Raw genomic sequence first — 20345 nt, 5'->3', positions numbered from 1 at the left:
GGTGGACATAGTCTCTCTTTAATGGAAGTCATGAGGTCCTTTGACACAAGGAACCAGCTTAGTTAAGGAGGTGCAGCCTCAGCAGCAGGTCAGGATGTCATTCTCCTCCTCTGCCTTGGCCACAGGGGAGGACAGGCATGCTGGCCAGGGGGCTCAGAAGATGTCGGAGATGATATAGTCAGTGTAGGCACCATCGATGAGTCCAGCCCCATTGTTGTGAATGAACCAGCAGGACACCTCGGCCCCATGCCGCGGGTCCTTGCTGTAGTCCTTTTGCAAACCCCTGTGCAGAGACAAGTCAGCTGGGGTCACCCTTCGGACCAATAGGGCAGCACCTCCCCAGGAAGCCCACCCATGTGACACCTGGAGGAAGACCCGGAAGAACTGCAAAGTGGCCGAGGGCAGATGTGCTTAGCAGGCAGGCTCACCCACCTGGTGACCGTGAGCCGGCGGTTCTTCACCACCATCGTGGCATCTGGCTTTGTGGGGTCAGAGCCTGGGCGGATGTCAGACACTTCAAAACCAATGGGGTGGAAAAATTGCCCTAGAAAGGCACATTGGAGACAGTGGTTACTGTCTGGGGGACTTGCTCCTGCTCTACACTCAGCAGGTGCCCACTGCCGGCTTAGAGCTTTGCTTGACCGCTTTTTTTCCAAGGCTTGACCGTTTCTGCTAAAAGTCCCAGTACGAAAAGCTACCTTTGGTTCACTTGCCGTAGAGAAGTAGGTACATTTCTAGGTGGTCCTACCTCCTGTCTTTTAAAACGGGATCTGTCTGGGGAGAGAGGTTTGAGGGGCAGGTGCCCATAGAGAGCAGTGTCTATAGAAAGGCCACACAGGAGCAGTGTGGTCAGTGACCCACCCTACCCACAAGGTCCCTGGGAACCCTCTGGGCCTTTCTTTTTGCGATCAGACCTCTGCCCTTCACTTGCTCCCAGGCTCACTTAAGCGTTTGTTTCACTATGTGTTTGCTCACAGCCTCACCAAGACAGCCCCTCAGATGGCTCTGCGCCTTTGAGGACACACTGGAGGTGGGCCTGTCCTGGTGCCCAGCTACAGAGCTGACTGGTGGCCCCAGGTCCCACACGTCCTCTGGCTTCAACACCCTGCCCCACAGCCCTGCCAGCCTGGCCAGCCGTACCCAGCAGCCCATGCGTCCGGGCTGACATCCGATGACTGTCCAGCACATAGAAGCCCAGGAAGTCCTGGTGGACGGAACTCCCCTTCCACACTCGGTGCAGAACAACCTCAAAGGTGCCACCGTCGTCCACAGACACCACCAGGTTCCTCTTCTTGTTGATGGTCACCACCACCCTGCAGAGCCAGGTGGCCGTGAGGGCAGGTGCGGCTGCACTGCATCCCTCTCCATTCGGCTGCCCTTGTCATCTGGGACCCAACCCTTGTGACCACGCCCCCACCCCATGGCCTTCATCCCCAGATGGCCGGCTGTTACGTGTTCCACACCCCTTCCACATGTTGCTATTGTGCATAGGGCCCTTGCAATGTGCCAGGCCCTGTGCTAAGTCCTCTATGCAAACTGCATCATTCAGTTCTCACTCTGAGCCTGTGAAGTCTAAGGCTCAGAGAGGTTAAGTAACTTGACCAAGGTGGCACCGCTAGTAAGCAGAGGAGCCAGGACTTGGACTTCAGGCTGTCTAATATCAGAGTCCATGTTCTCTGACTCCTACTCATCACCTGTGACTTCCACAGCAGACTCTCCCCACCTCTTCCTATAACTCTGCTACCAGCATTGCTACCAGCATTGCCCTGGTGCTCAGCAGAGTTTGCTGAATGAATGAATGAGTAAAGGAAGGAAAAATCATGAGACAACGCAGACTAAGACAGATGCCAAATGAGAAGCCCAGAGAAATCTGGAATTCAACAGAGGAAGAGAGCAGGAGGGCTGAGGGGAAGAGGTGGCCTCTTTGCTGGGCCTGGGAGGATGAGCTGGCTTTGTTTGGTGGAGACGTGGATGGCATTCAGAGCTAAGATGCGGTGGGAACACAGATGCCATGCAGCCCAGAGGACTGGATATGTCTGGACCCAGAGGACATATCCAGGAACCAAGGGAAATGGAGGACTGGGGGGCCCATGGAGACTGACATGTCTGTACAGGCCACATGGGCGTCACCCACAGACATGGCTCAGGGACGAGGGCCCTGCAGACTCAGACAGCAGCATCCTGGGCCCAGGCCACACCTCCCCCTGCTTCTTGCCCAGGCCCTGGCAGGTTACCCATCCTGCCGCAGCACAGCCTGGTCCCTCCAGGAAAACACAGGCCCACCAGAGCCGGGGTTCAGCGTAATGTTCTGAGGAGTCACTTCCAACTGAAAGGCCGTGGCAGGGTTTGCGATTCCCAGCCGCCCGAAATACGTGCCGTCATGCTGCCCAGGGCTCCTGGCCTTGTTGCCAATTAGCTGCCCGTTCACTGAGAAGCCTGCAGTGGAGCAAGAGGGCATCCAGGTTGGGAAGGGGCCTGCCTGCCTTTGCTCAGCAGGATCGTGCCTCCTTCCTAAGAGGCCCCTACGCTCTGCCTGTGCCACTCCGTCTTTGAGAGTCTCCTGCCTCGGGGTCTCCAGGTCTGGTCCTACACACAGCACCACCTCTGCTTCCTCTCCACCCCTCCTGCCATGCCAAATATCCCATACTCAGCTCTTGGTTCTGGGTCTTAACGGAGGTCTTGCCTCCCTGAGGACAGGACCCAGCCTGCTCCTTCTCTGTGGCCCCAGCCCCTAACACAGGGACAGGCTCCCATCATGCTGGAAATGCATTGTGGGACCTCTTCACAGAGGTCTCCACTGACCTGGGCAGCCACAGAGCCCCCTCCCTACTCTCACTCTGCCAACCCAGCACATCTCATGCTCTGAAATGATCATCTCAAATGTGTTCACCTGTTTGTCTTCCCCTTCCCTAAACTCTATGAAAGCAGGGACTATCTTGGCTCCCACTGCATTCCCAGCCCCTCGCTGTTGCACAACAAACACTTGCAGATGGGCTGAGTGACCAGGGAGGTAGGGGGATGGGAGGGAGCAGGGCTGAGATAAGGAGAGGGAGCCATTCCCCATCACCAAGGCACTGCTGAGAGAGAGGCACTTGGAGGCTCTGCTCAGCCGTGCTTCGTGGGGAAGGTGGGGCAGGACCTTGACATATTTGCAGGACCTAGTATGAAATAAAAAGGAAGGGCCCCTTGTTTAAAAAGTGTTAAGAGTTTCAAGGCGGCAACGGAAGAACATTAAACTGGCCAGGCACGGTGGCTCACACCTGTAATCCCAGCACTTTGGGAGGCTGAGGTGGGCAGATCACCTGAGGTCAGGAGTTTGAGACCAGCCAGGTCAACATGGTGAAACCCCATCGCTACTAAACATACAAAAATAAGCCAGTCATGGTGGCATGCCCCTGTAGTCCCAGCTACTCAGGAGGCTGAGGCAAGAGAATCACTTGAACCCAGGAGGCAGAGGTTGCAGTAAGCAGAGATCACACACCACTGTACTCCAGCCTGGGTGACAGAGCAAGACTGTCTCAAAAAAAAAAAAAAGTCCCCGTGTGCCTACCCCAGTCACATGCCCATGAAGCTGGCCCTGTGCAGATGCAGCCAGGAGGATGGGGTGGGAAGGCAGCAGGCACAGCCCAGCCAGGTAGATGGTGCCCAGGCAGAGGGCAGTGGAGGCCTTGGCCACAGTCCTGTTTGTGGCTGAATGTTGAGGGCAGAGGAGCCCTGGCCCTGTCTGGCAGAGGCGTGATGCCTGCCATACCTGTGTTGGGGTCCTGTACCAGGCTCAGGATCACACCAGGCTCCTCGTTGATGTTGAAGCACAGGGCGTCCTCTTTCTGGGGCACGTGGATGATGAAGTGAGGGTCCGTGTCCACTGGGGGCACAGCATGGAATTCGTTAGATTGGACATCGGGCAGATGGGGCTGGCCAGGGGCTGGGGTTCAGCTAGGCAGGTCCCAGAAAGAGAGAGAGAGAGACAGAGAGAGAGAGAGAGAGAGAGAGAGAGAGAGAGAGAGCCAGGCAGGGTGGGTCCCAAACAAGTGTGTCCCTCAGACCCTTCCAAGGACTCACCGCCGGTCACTCGGTCTGGCAGCCGCTGGGTATTGGAGCTGGAACGAGTAGGAGAAGGCTGCAAGGCTGACAGCACGAACGCTGATGGGAAGGGGAGTGGCATTTAGAAGCGGGGCAGCCAGGCCTTCCCTGGAGCTGCTGATCCCTCTGATGACTCTTTCCTCATTGGTGGGGTTAGCCTGAGGCCACCAAGCAGGGATGTCCACTCAATATCACATGCCCTTGATTGGCTCTCGGGACATGGGAACAGAAGCTTGGCCTGGCATGTTTAACTGGCCCCCTCTCTGTCTCCTCCCACAGGGACCTCAGGTTGGGGAGGCCAGGCTGTTCCAGGGTCTGTCCTAAGGATTCCCAGTGACAGGCAGTGAAGACAGCTAGAACGGAGGAAGAAAGCCAACTGGGTAATAATCAAGGAGGTGGAGAGATGTGAATGGCCAGGATGGCTGCCACTTACTCCTCCTGGGTCCCAGCATCTCTGTAGAAGACAAAGACATATTATCGAAGGCAGTGTCACCCACGGCGCCCCACACGAAAGGCATGCAGCTCTGTTCACAACAGGCCTGGACCTAGCCCTCCCTCTGGGGGTCTCAGCCCTCCCCTGGGGTCCTGCCTTCTCACAGACATACGCTCACACCAAGAGGGGACTGGTGGAGGCTGCTGGGGGTTCAGCCTGCACAAAAGCTCACAAAGCGTAGCAGGGAGTTCGAGGTGATGTGGAGAAGGGTGGCTCAGGGGACGAAAGAACGGGAAGGAGTGGAGTCGGGGAAGAAGGATAGGGAGCTGCATGCCTGAGGCCAGAGCACCTGCCACCTGCCCAGCCACCGAAGCCCAGAGCTGAAACTAATGCAATTTAAAACTCACCCAAAGGTGGAGAATCTGGAAGGGAGGGAAAGAGAAAAGAATTAAAGCCCCAGAGGTTTTTGGCCCACGGCCTCCCCCTCTGCAGCCCCCTGCAGCCTATACCCTCTGAGGGCTTGTCGATGATGGGCTTCAGGCCGTCCTGATCCGCCATGCCCCTGATGCTCATGGAGGTCAACGGGGTCACAAACCCATAGTCCAGCGACATCCGCAGGGCCTGGGATGACAGGTTGGCCCTCTCCTCCCCGTCCACCTTCATCCTGCATTCAAGACAGAGGCTGGCTCCAAGCCCTGACTTGCACGGCCCTCATCCTTTCACCTATCCATTCACTCAATCATTCATTCATTCATTCATTCGACACATATGTATTAAGCCCCCATGGTATCCTGTGTAGTAGCTACGTCTTCAGGGGCCTCCAGGTTTAATGATTTCTTACAGAGATCACTTGGAGATTTGGTGGGGTTGAGAGGTATGCCTCAGAGGTATGCAGAGAAGTGAACAGCTGTGAGATCCGGGTCAAGAGGTCTAACCTCCCTGAGCCTCCCTGTGCTGACTGAGGGTAAATAGCAGGCTGCCTTGTGCCCTGGTGGGCCCACCCGGACTGTTGACTGACTGGTTGATATTAACTCAGTGAGCCAAGCAGAAGAAGAAAGTAAATCTGACCTACCTGCCCGAGAACCACCCCTCCTCTGCTCACCTGCAAAGGGTGAGGGGACTCTGGGTCGGCAGTGCCCACCTGGGGCAGCTGCAGGGGCCCTACCGCTTGGCCAGCAGCTCCTGGATGGTGAGGTAGGCCCAGAGGCGCTCGACGTGGTTCTCCAGCATGTGGCCACGCTCTCGGAGCAGTTTCTTCATCTCCTCCTCATCCACTAGGCAGGTTGTACTGAATTCTCGTCCCTCCTGAGAGTTGAGGTATAGAGAGGGGCAGTGCACCATGATGAGCATGGCCCCTGGCTAGTGCTCAGGGCTCTGAGGGGCCCATTTCATCTGGTCTCTGCAGCTTCGTCCTCAGCATCACCTGCTTTCCTGAGCCTGTTCACCTCATCCTATTCGTTCATTCTTGCCAAGCACCCTCTGCGAGCCAGGCTTGGCCCGGATCCTAGGGATCCCATGGAATGGGAGAACTAGGCCCTGCCTTGTGGAGTTTCTCTGGGGGAGGCCAATAAGCACCCAGCTGTTTCCACTATGACCCACTCCAAATGCCCACCAAGTTCTAGGCAGGCTGCACCATTCAACTTGCCACGGCACACAAATGTGCCTCCTCCATCCAGCTACATTAACTGTGGCACCACTTCCCAAGGGCATCCTATGCACCAGCTGCTGCCTACGGGTATTATATGGATTATTCCATTTGCTCCACACAATGCTCTGGTGTAGTATGGTACAGAAAAGGAAACTGAGGCCTAGAGAACTGGACCCCTTGCCCAAGGATGCCCAGCTGGTCAGGGTGGCACCAGGGTCCAGCTCAACTCTCCTTACTCAAAGCCTGAGTTTCTGAATCTTTGACCACACTGTAGGGCGTTGTCTGTGTTCTGGAGGGCAGGGTCCAGGTCTCACATGCCTGTCCCCACCACACACAGGTGCACATACACACATGCACTGCACCATGGCACAAAACCTGGCACACAGTAGGTGTTCAGGAAATGGTTATCAAATGAGAAGGGAGAGGTTGGTTTCTTGTTCTTTTGCACCTTGGGATGAATGATGCGAAAAATAACAATTGGTCACTGGGGGCCAAGGGACTGCAATGGATCAAGGCCATATTGGCCCCATTCCAGCCAATCCAGCCCCCAGGATGCCTGTGTGGAGGGATGTTCAGGCCTGGGGTGTATGTGGCATGATGGGGGTGAGGGCACTACTCTGGGGAAAGAGAGGCCTCTGGGGGTTGGCAGGAATGGGGAACAGTGTGGGTTTGGAGCCTCTAAGGTGCTGCCTGGCCTCTCCACCCTCCATGGCCCACCATTTACCCCATGGGCCCGCACATCCGCCTTGAAGCTGCTCTGTTTGTTGTCAGCAATGCGCCCGGCCACCACAATCTCTGAGCCTTCGTAGTACTGTTTATGGCGGTTCTGGGTCAGGGCCAAGACAGCATCCTGGGGGTACTGCAAATCCACATCCACCAGCAGGGGTTTGGCTACCTGGCTGTAGAAACCCTGCAGGGATAGAGGTTGCTGCCTTAGAGCTGAGCATCCTGGGCCCCTGATGGGAACCCTGCCCACAAAGTGGAGTGTTGGGAATTCCCAAGTTAGAGAAGAAATCTGAGGGTCCGAGAGGTCAAGTAGCTGGCTCGAGGTCATGCTGCTGATTTTTTTTTTTTTTTTTTTTTTTGAGACAGAGTCTCACTGTGTTGCCCAGGCTGGAGTGCAGTGGCATAATCTCAGCTCACTGCAACCTCCACCTCCTGGGCTCAACTGATTCTCCTGCCTCAGCCTCTCAAGTAGCTGAGATTACAGGCACGCACCAACACACCCGGCTAATTTTTGTATTTTTAGTAGAGACGGGGTTTCACCATGTTGGCCAGGCTGGTCTCGAACTCCTGATCCACCCACCTCGGCCTCCCAAAGTGCTGGGATTACAGGCTTGAGCCACCACGCCTGGCCCATGCAGCTGATTTGAACTCTATGCCAGAGCTTTATCTGCTCATCTAGGCTGATGGGCAAATGGCCACCAGGGCTGGGCCCCCTATGGCATGCCATTGGAGGTACAGGGGGTTGTGAGGGGAGACCTGCAGCTGCTGGGTGGCATCACGGTCCTCGTAGATTCTCTGGGCCCGTCCGTTGTTCTCCATGGACATGACCTCCAGAAAGTTAAAGTCCACATTGTGGCCGAAACCCAGGTTGTAGAGCGGGAACCTGCCCCGGATGGCGTTGCGGACGTTCTTGAGGATTTGGGAACGGTCGGTCACCCCTGCAGCCACACACCTGGGTAGTGATGGGATGCTGGCCCACAGGCATGTGGGGCATGAGGGGGCTCTGGGGAACACTCCCTGGGGCTCAAGGCTTCCATCTCAGAGCATCTCCAGTCTCCCGGGCGTCCTGAGACATCACCTCCTCCTTGCTCTCCTGGGAGACTGCAGCAGCTACCAACAGCTCCTCACAGGCCCCGCCCATCTAGGTAGGTCCATCAGCAGCAGGTCTGATTCTGCTCGAAACCCTGCCATGGCTCCTCTGCCACGGCCTGTGAGACCCTGCTGACCTTCCCACCCTTGTTTCACCCCGTTCTGCACAGGCCCACAGTTCCCGGGCAGGCTATGCCAGTGCACACACCCCTTTTATGACTTAAGCTGCCCCTTCTGCCTAGGATTCCTTCCTGACACTCTCTCCTCTTTCTAGACTGAGCTCAGGAGTCACCTCCTCCAGGAGGCCCTCCTAGACATCCCCCAGGGTCAGGTGTCCCTTGTCTATGGTTCCACAGCCCCAAGCACCCTGTTCTTTCAGGGCCCTCAGTATCTACTCCTGGATCTCCCTCCCCGAGTAGGTCCTGGGCTCTTTGAGGGCAGAGATATGTCTTGTTCCCTTGGTATTTCAGTCCCTAGCCCCAAGCTTAGCACACAGTAGGCAATAAATAAATAGTTCATTAAACCATAAACAGAAGCGTGGAATCCTGCCCATCCTCCACAGACCTGTGTCATTTAGAAACATCTCCAATTTCTCAACTCACAGAACAGAAGTACACCATGGAGCTCCCACAGACTTTGTGGTCTGAATTGTGTTTTTAGACCAGTGCTTGACTTTGCTCTGAGCCTTTCTACCCCCTGATGGCATCTCCAATGGTTGGGTTTCCAACTTCAGCTTGCATGTCTCAGGTGACAAGATCACCACCTCCCAAGGCAGCCCCCAAGGTGCTTACCCTCTGTGGGATCGCCGTCTGTCAACATGATGAGAATTGAGGCATGGTTGCTGAGTTCTGGGAGGCTTTCCTGAACTTGGTTCAAGATCTCAATTCCCTGGAGCAAACCTCCATTCAGGTTTGTGGCTGCAAAGAAGAGAAAGCAGACCAGTGTATGCCCTCATTCTGAAGGGACAGAGGTGACATCAAGGTGGCCTGAGACCCCCACCCTTACCCTCATCCAGGGAAAAGCGCCGCACAAAGTCTTTAGCCGCTTGTAGGTTGGCCTCAGATGCTTGCACCAGTGAGCCCTTCCATGATTGCACTCGAGACCCAAAAAGAACCAGATCAAAGTAGTCCCCTGGCTGCATGTCCCCCAGAATTTTAAGGAGTGCCTCCTTGGTCTGCAAGGACAGAACAGTCAGTAGATGGACAGGGCCCCAGGGTTGTCCCAGGACAGCACCTTCCATCAACTCCAATACCCGTTTCAGAGATCCACAGAGTGGACAAGCAGGAGGAGATAGGACAACTAGGTGACCCCGAGACAGGAGCATCCTGCCGGGCCTTGGGGTGGATGAGGGGGGTGGAGAAGGCAAAGGAACCCAGGATGGGGAAAGAAATGATCAGGAGTTCTGGAGGAGCAGGATAAAGAGAAAGGACCCCAGGGGTTGTGCTTCTAGAATACTCCTTGTCCAGCCATGTCTACTGCACCATGGAGAGAGCACTCCAAACCATGTGGGTGGAGAGCTATTCCCTGCTATAAGATGCCTCCCCACGGACCACCATAATTACCCCCAGCACTTGTAGTGCACAGGTTGCCTCTTCTAAGCACTTCCCCAGGGGGTAACTCCATGACCCTGTGGACACCATTGTCAGTCCCATTTTTCGCCATTGAGGAGAGGTGAATGCACTTTCTCACGACTGCACAGTGAGGAAGTGACGCTGATTCTGGAGATGCTAACCACTGGGATTTCCTGTTAAATCACCCTGCCTCTGACCAGGAGGATAAATCCCAAACCAGACTCTGGCAGCAAAACTGGCATGCGGTGAGCAAAGGGGCTGCGGAAGCTTCTGCTGGGTGCGCTGTTTCAAGCTGCAGCCTACCTGCTTCACTTTCTGGCCTCTCATGGAGCCACTGATGTCAATCACAAAAACCACATTCTTGTTCATGTTTGTTAGGTTATGGGGGGCGAAGAAGTGGGCAAAGTGGTTATTGGCCACCTGAAATAGAGGAGAACAAGTGAGGCCACTCTCACAGCACCCCTTGCCCATCCTCTAGGTGCTCAGCCAGAAGCTCAGGGCTTACCAGGAGGTCACAGATCTTGTCTCGACTGACATCATAGGTCACCTTGAAATGCCCGTTCAGTAAGGATGTAGAGCATGTGGGGCAGGACTGCTGCTGGCTCACAGTGGGACGGAACAGCACGTGACCCTGGAACCGTCAAGAGTCTGAGCCATTACTGGTTTGTGTAACCACAAACAGGATGTTTACAAAGACAACATAAGAAGGGGTGTGTGTGTGTGTGTGTTTGCACGGGCACAGAAACGAGTTTGGTGGGCCACTCACTCACTTAGCTGTTGAGAGCACACACCTGTAGGTGGTGGGAGAGCTGACCCATTCCCTTGCTTATACTCTTCTGAATCATTGGGGTTTTCTACAATGGACATCATCACTTTGGGTATATAAATAAGAACAAAATAACAGTAATGTGATAGCATGGGAGACATCTGTCAACTCAAACTGTTGACATCTGTCAACTCATCTGTCAACACTACAATACTGTGCTGGGAAATAAAAGCTGCCCAGGTTGACAAAGAACAGAGACTGGAAGGAAGGGTCCAGGATGGAAGCTGAGGTCTGGTTGGAGTTGGTGATGTGCTTGGGGAAGCTAGTGATGGTTTTTTCAATACTTTCTATATTCCTGGACTTCATACATTTTTCTATAAAGAAATTTTTGTTTGTTATAAAAGTAAGATAAGCTCATCAAAAAGAAGCAGAAGCAAAAGGAAGAAGCAGCAGCAGAGAAGAAGAAGAAGAGGAAGAAGAGAAGCAGTAGTGAAGAAGAAGACTACAAGAAGAAGAAGAAGAAGAGAAACAGCAGCAGCGAAGAAGAAGAAGAAGAGGAGGAGGAGGAGAGGAGGAGGAGGAGGTGGAAGAAGAGGAGAGAAAGGAAGGAAGATAAAATAGAACCTTGAAAAATTCTTGGGAAGAGAAGAACCCATCCCTTTGTTCCCCCACAGAAAGCAAGCATGTTTGCTAACACTCTGAGGTGTCATATTTTGTTTAAAAGGAAGCCTCTCTAAACTGTAAGAAGCACTTCTTTTAAATGAACTGTGGTGCAGGCTCTACATAAGTGGGAACTAAAGGGTTTGTTCCCGGCTCGGGTTAGGGGCAAGTCAGGAAGCAGGGCACTGCCCATCCATACAACACACTCCTCCAGGAACCTGGGGTGGGGGCGAGCCGGGGCTTCTGGGATTCCTGCAAATGGTGGCAAGCGACAAGTCGTTCGGTAGGCCAAAGGTCTTTCCAAACTTACGTTTCCAAGAAACCTGAAGCTTGGAGTCCTAACCACACCAGCATATGAGGTTTACTTATGTGCTGGATGTTTCCCCGAATGCTCTCCCATGGGCGTGAGGCAGGCAAAGAGGGCACTGAGGCCCAAGCAAGCCAGCGACTCACCCTGGACCATACAGCCAGTGTGTGGTGGAGCTGGAGCTGGCTCCTTCCCCACCTCAGCATGCAGGATTTTGCTAAATTGCCCTGAGAACCAGGATTGCTGAGTTCTCCTAGGCACCAATCACATGACACCAGCCTCTCTCATCCTGAGGGCAGACCACAGCCCCTGCCTGGTTTCTCGGCTAAGGCTGGACATTCCATAAGGGGTGGGCAGGCTGAGAAGTCCCCAAATGGCCCACCACCACCCCTTTGCCATCCCATGTACCTTTTTTCCTGAGAAGGACTTCTTGATAGTTTGGGCTGCCAGTTCCTTGGGCAGGAAAGAGGCCTGAGCATCCAGCTTGCTGATCCCCTGGGGCTCGAAGATGTCCACATCGATCTGCACCATTGAAGCAAATTCTTTTTTTTTTTTTTTTTAAGATGGGATCTTGCTTTGTTGCCCAGGCTGGCCTCAAACTCCTGGGCTCAAGCCATCCTCCTGCCTCAGCCTCCCTCGTAGCTGGGATTATGGGCTCACACCACACCGAAGCAAATTCTCTACCAGGACTCCTACTCACCAAGTCTCAGCCAAGAGCCAACATGTGTCCTGGCCACCTACTGTGTGCAGCACCCACCCAGCCCTGATCACAGGGCCTGGTACTCAGTAGGCTCTCCAAAGATACTGACCAAATGAAGGTGTACATGCCTGCATCCCTCAACTTAGCCACTACTTAGGTGCCAGCAATAATTCCAGGCCCTCAGGCTGCGCCTCTGGTTTACAAAATTACCTGGACATTCAGTACTTCTTGTGATCCCTGTGGCGGTCCTGGGACCCACAGTAATCCCCCATTTAGCAGATGAGCAAACCGAAGCTCAGAGATAAAGAGGAAGTTAGAGAGTTCAGGGAGTTCCCTGCCCAAGAAGAGCGCATCAGAGCTCACCCTGAGGAGTTAATCCCTGTTCCTGTGTTCTCAGGCCTGGGTGACACATGGTGGGTGCTCAACCAGTGTTGGGAGCCATGATGACAGAGAGAGGGGCAGGAGCCCTGCCCTGGGACCTATGATCTACCTCAAAATGATGCACCAGCTGCTTAGGCTTGACTTTGATGACAATTTCATACTGCTTAAGCTTTCTCTTCAGCACTTCCTCATAGGTCAGCTGAAACGTGACCTTGCTCTGGGGATTGACGGTGAGGTGGATGGTGAATTGCTCCATAGTTCTCCCCGAGGCCCTGGATGTGCCACCACAGGCAACAGCAGACAGACAGAGGGTAAATGACATGTGAGTCCTTGTCACTTAACATGTGGCCCTCAGAATTTATTTCTCTTAGATGAGTGCTGCTCCTAGGTTTCCTTGGACCTCACAAATGTGTCAGCTGGCTGGTCAGGGTCAGGGCCCAAGATGGGGGGCCCACTTCTCCCAGTGGCAGATCTGGGAAAAGGGCAACTGCACAGCAGCCTGTTCAGTGCACTGTGCTGGCATCTGGGTTTGAGCTGTTTGCTCACCCTTCCATCATCCTGGGCTGTTCTCCACCAAAGCCACCTTGCAGCTGTCAGCTCTGTCCTGGCTGGGGAGGGCAACCCTAGAGATGAGACCAGCAGGGCCCAGAACTCACCTGACAAGGCCGGCATTCTCTCCTGAGATAGCTGCTTTCCGGTACTGCTTCCATGCAGTCACCTTGTCCTTTATGTCTCCAATAAATGCGTTTCCATCTGCCGTACTGCAGAGAGGGGAGGACACCCTCAGGAAAGACGAGCCTCCTGACCATACAGGTCCTGAGAGGGCCTGTCCATGTGAGCCCTTGGATAAGGACACCTCCTGACTGGCCTTCCACTGCCCATGGTGGAACTCAGGGGTCCATGGGCAATGAGGTGAGCAACCCAGGTCAGAGGCCAGCAAGAAGCCTCAGACGCTGACCTTGGCTCCTTGGGTTCTAGCCTGAAACATGCTGTATGGGCCCCAGTTTGCCTCCAAGATGGGAGCCAAACACAGATCTAAAGGGCTTCTTCCTCCTCTCAGAGCCAGGGCTGGTCTGTGGCCCTTCTAGAATGAGGAGATGCTCTGCGCTATCTGGCCACTCCGATCCTTGTTCTTAGGCTGGGACTAGTAAGCGGCATCCCTGGGAGAGGGCACGGGAGTTGGGCAGGCACGCACATGGCAAAGTCACTGATGAAGGCTGTCTTGGGGATTTCCACGTCGAAGGCCACTTCCCTGGCTTCATTGGCAGTGTTGACCACTTGGCTGGTGACAACATAGTGGGCAAAGCGAGAGGTGACTTTGCAGTTGACTTTCAAACTCCGGATGAACACGCCATCGACAGCCTAAAGTGAGACATGAAGGAGCTGTGGACCGAGACAGAGCCTCTGTTGGTGAGGTACTTCCTGTGGTATGGGGGCTTGGCACTCAGCTCCAGTGCATGGTGCCCAGATGCCAGAAGAACAGATCAGACCTCCCAGGAAGACCCCTGCTCTCTGGCTGAGACTGTGCTGTGGAGCATGAGGTGAGATGGGAACAAGTCCCCATTTCTAGGACCCTGGAGAGTACCCCTTGCCTATGGCCCTGACAGAGGGGTCCACCCTTGAGGGGTTGGGAAAAGCAAGCGTGTAAAAAGGGCTCCGTCACAGACCCCTTTGCCAGGACTCTTACTCACGGTGTCCACAGCCTGTCGCTTCTGCAAAACAAAATCAGGGTCAAGTGTGAGAGGAAAACTCAGGAGACTGCAGCCTCAGTTCAGGGGTAGGAGTGGAATGTAGCCTGTGTCCTCTGCCCCTTAGCCTCACCTCCTTGGTGCTGCTGGGAGGTCACCTCTCCACTCAGAAGTGGTGGAGGTGGTGGGGTGGCCCTGGCCCTTGGAGTGGGGGTTTTGTGTCCCGCCCGGGGCCTCATCCAGATTCAGCTGCCTATTTCTGCCCTGTGGGTTTAGCCACATACCTCGCTGCTCTTGGACCTGCCTGTAGCTGAGCCCAGGGCAGGCATGGCCTGCAGGACGAGGAGAGACACCAGGTACACGCACAACAGCAGTCCCCGAAGCCCCATGGCACCATCCATGCTCTAAGGCTCCCGCTGCCCTGTCACCTCACTCAGACCAGTAATCAATACAGTGCTGGATAAACATGGATTAAACATTAGACAAGGTGCAGGCAAATATTAATGACAAAAACTGCAATGACTTTTGCACCAACCTAACACAATTTGAGGAATCAAAATTTGGCAGTAGAAGCTTTTTGCGTGGGGTGGGGTTACCAGCTCTGGGCAGTGTAAACTCCTGATGGGGCTCCAGACCGTGTCCCTCTGTGCAGAACTGCACTTAGCCTATGTGAACTCTGAGGACCCCCGGATGGCTCATCTCTTCCTCGAGCTGGCACAGGGCAGCACCAGTGACACGGTGACACGTCACAAGAAGCAACAGTTAAAAATGGATTTCTAAACTTCATTAGGCTTTACTTTTTTTTTTTGAGATGGAGTTTTGGTCTTGAGTGCTAGAGTGCAATGGCAGGATCTCGGCTCACTGCAACCTTCGCCTCCTGGGTTCAAGTGATTCTCCTGCCTCAGCCTCCCAAGTATCTGGGATTACAGGTGCGCACCACCATGCCCAGCTAATTTTTGTATTTTTAGGAGACAGGGTTTCACCACATTGGCCAGGCTGGTCTCGAACTCCTGAACCTCAGGTGATCTGCCCATCTCAGTCTCCCAAAGTGCTGGGATTACAGGAGTGAGCTACTGCGCCCAGCCAGGCTTTACTTTCAAAATTCCTTTTTTTTTTTTTTTTTGAGATGGAGTCTCGCTCTGTCACCCAGGCTGGAGTGCAGAGGCTGGATCTCAGCTCACTGCAAGCTCTGCCTCCCGGGTTTATGCCATTCTCCTGCCTCAGTCTCCCAAGTAGCTGGGACTACAGGCGCCCGCCACCTCGCCCGGCTAGTTTTTTGTATTTTTTAGTAGAGACGGGGTTTCACTGTGTTAGCCAGGATGGTCTCTATCTCCTGACCTTGTGATCCACCCATCTCGGCCTCTCAAAGTGGTAGGATTACAGGCTTGAGCCACCGCACCTGGCCTTTTTTTTTTAAACACAGGGTCTCCCTCTGTCGCAGAGGCTGGAGTGCAGTGGTGCGATCTTTGCTCACTGCAGCCTCGACCTCCCAGACTCAACTGATCTACCCACCTCAGCCTTCTGAGTAACTGGAACCACAGGAATGTGGCACCACACCCAGCTGATCATTTTTATTTTCTCTTGAAACAGGGTTTCAGTCGGGTGAGGTGGCTCACGCCTGTAATATCAGCACTTTGGGAGGCTGAGGCAGGCAGATCACTTGAGGCCAGGAGTTCCAGCCCAGCCTGGGCAACATGGTGAAACCCCATCTCTACCAACAATACAAAAATTAGCCAGGCATGGTGGCACGCATCTGTGGTTCCAGCTACTCGGGAGGCTGAGGCAGGAGAATAGCTTGAGCCTGGGAAGTGGTGGTTGCAATGAGGCGAGATTGTGCCACTGCACTCTAGCCTGGGCAACAGAGTGACACTGCCTCCAAAAAGAAAGAAAGAAAAGAAAAGAAAAAGAGAGAGAGAGAAAGAAAGAAAAAAGAAAGAAGAAAGAAAGAAAAAAGAAAGAAAGAAAAAAAGAAAGAAAAGAGAAAGAAAGAAAGATAAAGAAAGAAAGAAAGATAAAGAAAAGAAAGAAAGAAAGAAAGAAGAAAGAAAAGAAAGAAACAGGGTCTCACTTTGTTGCCCAGACTATTTCAAAATTCTTTCAGCATCAACACGCTTTTCAGTCATGCTTTGGCCAGGGAGGCAGACATGGTGGCTTAGAAAGTGTGTGACATCCAGCCATGCTGGTGATTCTCACAGTGCTAACCTGGTATTAGCTCTGTCAGAGACAGTCTGGACGGTCGGGGTGAGGCGTGATGGGAGATCCATGCTTTAGGCCAGTTGTTTCATCTCTCTGGAGGTTCTTACCCAGATCTAGAAAGAACAGAAGTGAGCTTCCTTGTTCTTGCACCTGGGCAGGGAGGCCTGGCAGATAAAGGGGAGCTGAAGATGAATGACATGTTTTCATAATAGAGGACTCATTTGTGTCATGCATTTCTCTAAACCCTCTATTGTGTAATTTTATCCTCACAACATTTCTGGGACACTGGTCCCATACCAAGCAACAGAACAGGGATTCAAACCAGGTGTCTCAGGCTCTGAAGCCCAAGCCCATCATGTAATGACAGAGAAGCAGACTTGAAGATCCTAGAGATAGGAGTTCCCAGAGACCCATCTTGCACCTGCAGTTTCTTATTTTTTATGGCCAAACCCACCCTGTTCCCCAAAAGCCACAGCATACTGGGCAGATAGGGCCCCTGGCCAATCCAGTTTGTGACCTGGGCTGGGATGTGCTGGCTGCTGTGACCCTGAGAAAAGGAGGGGGCCCAGAGCCCTCACTGATCTCTGTTTGCTTGTCCTGGACTTTGTCTCACAGAGCAGCTTCTGGGAAGAGTTTATTGTCCTTAGGCCAGGGTCACCTTCTGGCCTGTCTTCTGGTCTTTGTGGGAGAGAAGCTGGATCGACGTGACACTGTACATTTGAAGTTCTGCTTATTTCCTGTGCCAGTATCGACCCAGCCCTGCAGTGTGTTGGGCACAATGCTAGGCACTGGGACGCCACCATACAGAAACTTGGGTGTCCTGCTGTGTTCAGTGAGCTGATGTCAGGGGAAAAGGGAATCAGACAAGTCAAAGGGAGCCAACTGAATTCCAACGAGTGATGAGAAGCTGGAGAGGTAGAAATTTGGAGGGGCAGAGGCTCATCTCCCACAGGGATTAGGAGAAGGTTCCTGGATGAGATGCCTGGAAAAAAGAGCAGTGCTTGGGAAGGGGAAGGTAGGAAGGGAGGGAGAGAAAAGCAGATGGGCAGGTGGGATGTATGCTGTGGGAATGTGGAGGTGTCTGGGATGGGAGAAGGAGCTGATGAAGAGGGTGGGGAAGGTGGCTGGGAAGGGGGTTGGGACCAGCTGGCGCAGATGTCTGAAAGTGATTAGCCTTTTGGGTGGGAGATACTTAAGATATTTTGAGCAAGGGTGTGATGAGTTCAAGACTGGGCTGTTGAGAGATGGCTAGCACCAAGCCTGGTCCATGTAAAGTGCTAGAAGCATGTTTGCACAGGGGGAGGGTGGACAGGAGATGGGGAGAGCTAATTATGACCTGTGCCTGTCATGCTTCTCAGCATCATTTGTGTCCGAATTCATTTACTGCTCACAACTCCCCCCAAGAGACAGATATTATTGTTAATATTATCCTCATGGTACAGAGGAAGAGGAGAAATTGGCCTACCCTATGCATGTGGGAGATGGGGGCCAGGGTGGACAGAAAGCAGCTATGGTTGCTGCTGATTGAGAATGGGGAGGGTAACTGTGTTGCTGGTGCCAGCGGGACAGCACATGGGCCCAGACCTGCTCTGAGTTCCACCCCCACACAGCCAACTGTCTGCTTGATTTGCCCAGAGCCCCTCCATCTGGTATGTCCAAATTGAACTCCTGACCTTTGTCTCCTCCTCCCCACAGCCCGCTACTAAGCCAGGTCTTCCCCCTGTTGTCCACTCCAGTGAAGGCCATCGTTATCCAGCTGGGCATCCAAGCCAGAAGGCTGGGTGGCATCTTGGGTGCCTCACTCTCCTTGACCACCTACCCCACCTCCCAACCTCTGAATATCCCTCTAATCCATTAACTTCTCTCCCCATCCCCAGTCACCACCTAGTTCAAGCCGCCCTCATCCCTCATTTAGACGGCTGATCTTCTTCCACTCTGCTCCAGGCAGCAGCCAGAGTCACCATTTAGAAAGGTCAGTCTGCTGCAGGACTTCCCCTGTCTCACACACCCTATCCTGAGTGGTATGGCCCCTGCTGACCCCTCTATGTCACCTAGCCCATGGCCCCTCTGAGTCTCTCAGCTTCAACTGCAGAGACTTCTTTTAGATCCAGGTAGGCAGGTGTTTCTCCACTCATTCGTTCAGCAACCCACAATTCCTTCATTTACACCTGCTGGGTTTAGGGTGTTGAAGCAGACAGGCCTGGCCCAGTCCTCAGGGAGTTCACACTGAGGTGTGGAGGTAAAGTCACAAAATGAGTCCATTGGGTCTTAGCACATGTTGCTCCTCTGCCTGAAAAAGTTTTTCTTTAAACTTCCACTCATGCGGTGCTTGCTTGGGGCAACCTCTCCTGGATGGCCAGGCTGGACCAGGCGGCTTTTCTGCACAGTACTGACCTCAGTTGGCAAGGGCAGCTTGTTAGTATGCATGGCCGTCTCCCCCTTCGACTGTAAGCCCCACAGGGACAGGCCCTTGTCTGTCTTGTTCATAGTTGTCCTCCAGGGCCAGGCTAGTAGACATTTGTCTGTAGAATGAAATATATATATATATATATACACACACACACACAATATAATTTTTTTTTTTTTTTTGAGAAGGAGTCTCGCTCTGTTGCCCAGGCTGGAGTGCAGTGACACGATCTTGGCTCAATGCAATCTCCGCCTCCCAGGTTCACGTGATTCTCATGCCTCAGCCTCCTGAGTAGCTGGGATTACAGGAGCAGTGCGCCACAATTTTTTTATTGTGGTAAAATATACAGAACATAATATTTATTATTTAACCATATTTAAGAATACAGTTCAGTGGCTTCGGTACGCTCATGTTGTGCAGCCATCACCACCATCCATCTCCAGGACTTTTTCATTTTCCCCAGCTAAAACTCTGCACCCATTAAACACTACCCACCAACTCCCTCCTCTCCCCAACCACTGGCAACCACCATTCTACTTTCTGAATCTGTGATTTTGACTACTACAGGTACCTTACATAAGTGAAATCATACTTTTGTCCTCTTGTGACTGCCTTATTTTATTTAGCATAATGTCCTCAAGGGTCATCCATGTTGTAGCACATCAGAACATCCTTCCTTTTTAAAAATTTATTTATTTTGAGACAGAGTCTCACTCCGTCACTCAGGCTGGAGTGTAGTGCCAGGATCATGGCTCACTGCAGCCTCAATCTCTGGGGCTCAACTGATTCTCCCACCTCAGCCTCCCAGGTAGCTGGGACTACAGGCATGCACCACCACACCCAGCTAATTTTTATAATTTTTTGTACAGAAGGGGGTCTCACTGTGTTGCTTAGACTGGTTTCAAGTGATCCTCCCACCTTGGCCTCCCAAAGTGCTGGGATTAGGTGTGAGTCATAGTGTGCCGCCTCTAGAGCACTAACTTTAAAAAGCTTACAATTACAAATCATTCTTCTGTCCCTCTGAGATATATACCTATGTATTTCCTACATCCTAGGAATGTCTTTCTCAAGGACCTAAAATCCATTCCTTTGAAATGTAATCATCAGAAAGGTAGGGCTCATGTCTCCCAGTCTATGTGGGAGAATAGAATCCTGACTTCCCTGATTGCCAGCTAGCAGACACAGTTGGCCTAATCACATTTACGCTAACCAATCCTTTTAATTTTTCACTTCCCAGACTCTAAGTGAGCCCCTGCTTGCTCCCCTGCCTACTCCCTTATTCTTCCTTTGGAATGCCCAATCACCTCTGCACAAATAGAATGGAGTTCAGCTCTTTCCCCTACCACCAGTAGTTACTGAATAAAATCTATTTTCACCGTTTTAATGCTTGGCTTTGTTTACGTCTCGCTCTGTCGCCCAGGCTGGAGTGCAGTGGCATGATCTCGGCTCACTGCAAGCTCCGCCTCCTGGGTTCACGCCATTCTCCCGCCTCAGCCTTCTGAGTAGCTGGGACTACAGTTGTGCAGCACCACGCCCGGCTAATTTTTTGTATTTTTAGTAGAGATGGGGTTTCACTGTGTTAACTAGGATGGTCTTGATCTCCTGACCTCGTGATCCGCCTACCTTGACCTCCCAAAGTGCTGGGATTACAGGCATGAGCCACCACGCCCGGCCTGTTTATCTTTAATAA

At 53.0% G+C, this 20345-nt stretch overlaps 1 protein-coding gene across 1 annotated transcript; it reads right to left on the bottom strand.

Annotated features, from left to right (window-relative positions):
* Nucleotides 1-2: 2 nt before the first annotated feature.
* LOC105480559 (inter-alpha-trypsin inhibitor heavy chain 1) lies at nucleotides 3-14490 on the bottom strand. Its single transcript, XM_011739621.3, has 22 exons — nucleotides 14337-14490; nucleotides 14056-14076; nucleotides 13560-13726; nucleotides 13021-13125; nucleotides 12474-12636; nucleotides 11692-11805; nucleotides 10056-10181; nucleotides 9854-9970; nucleotides 8985-9153; nucleotides 8771-8896; nucleotides 7647-7828; nucleotides 6889-7074; nucleotides 5682-5821; nucleotides 5026-5180; nucleotides 4924-4938; nucleotides 4517-4537; nucleotides 4063-4143; nucleotides 3752-3865; nucleotides 2235-2436; nucleotides 1141-1313; nucleotides 433-544; nucleotides 3-283 (listed from the first exon to the last, which is right to left on the bottom strand). Exons 1-22 carry the CDS (start codon nucleotides 14451-14453, stop codon nucleotides 154-156), a joined length of 2736 nt encoding a protein of 911 aa, XP_011737923.2. The 5' UTR covers nucleotides 14454-14490; the 3' UTR covers nucleotides 3-153.
* Between the last annotated feature and the right edge of the window lie 5855 nt (nucleotides 14491-20345).

Source organism: Macaca nemestrina, chromosome 2 (genome assembly GCF_043159975.1).
Source record: "Macaca nemestrina isolate mMacNem1 chromosome 2, mMacNem.hap1, whole genome shotgun sequence".
NCBI lineage: Eukaryota > Metazoa > Chordata > Mammalia > Primates > Cercopithecidae > Macaca > Macaca nemestrina.
The sequence above is the reverse complement of the archived record's forward strand: the minus strand, read 5'-3'. Positions and strand labels throughout refer to the sequence as shown.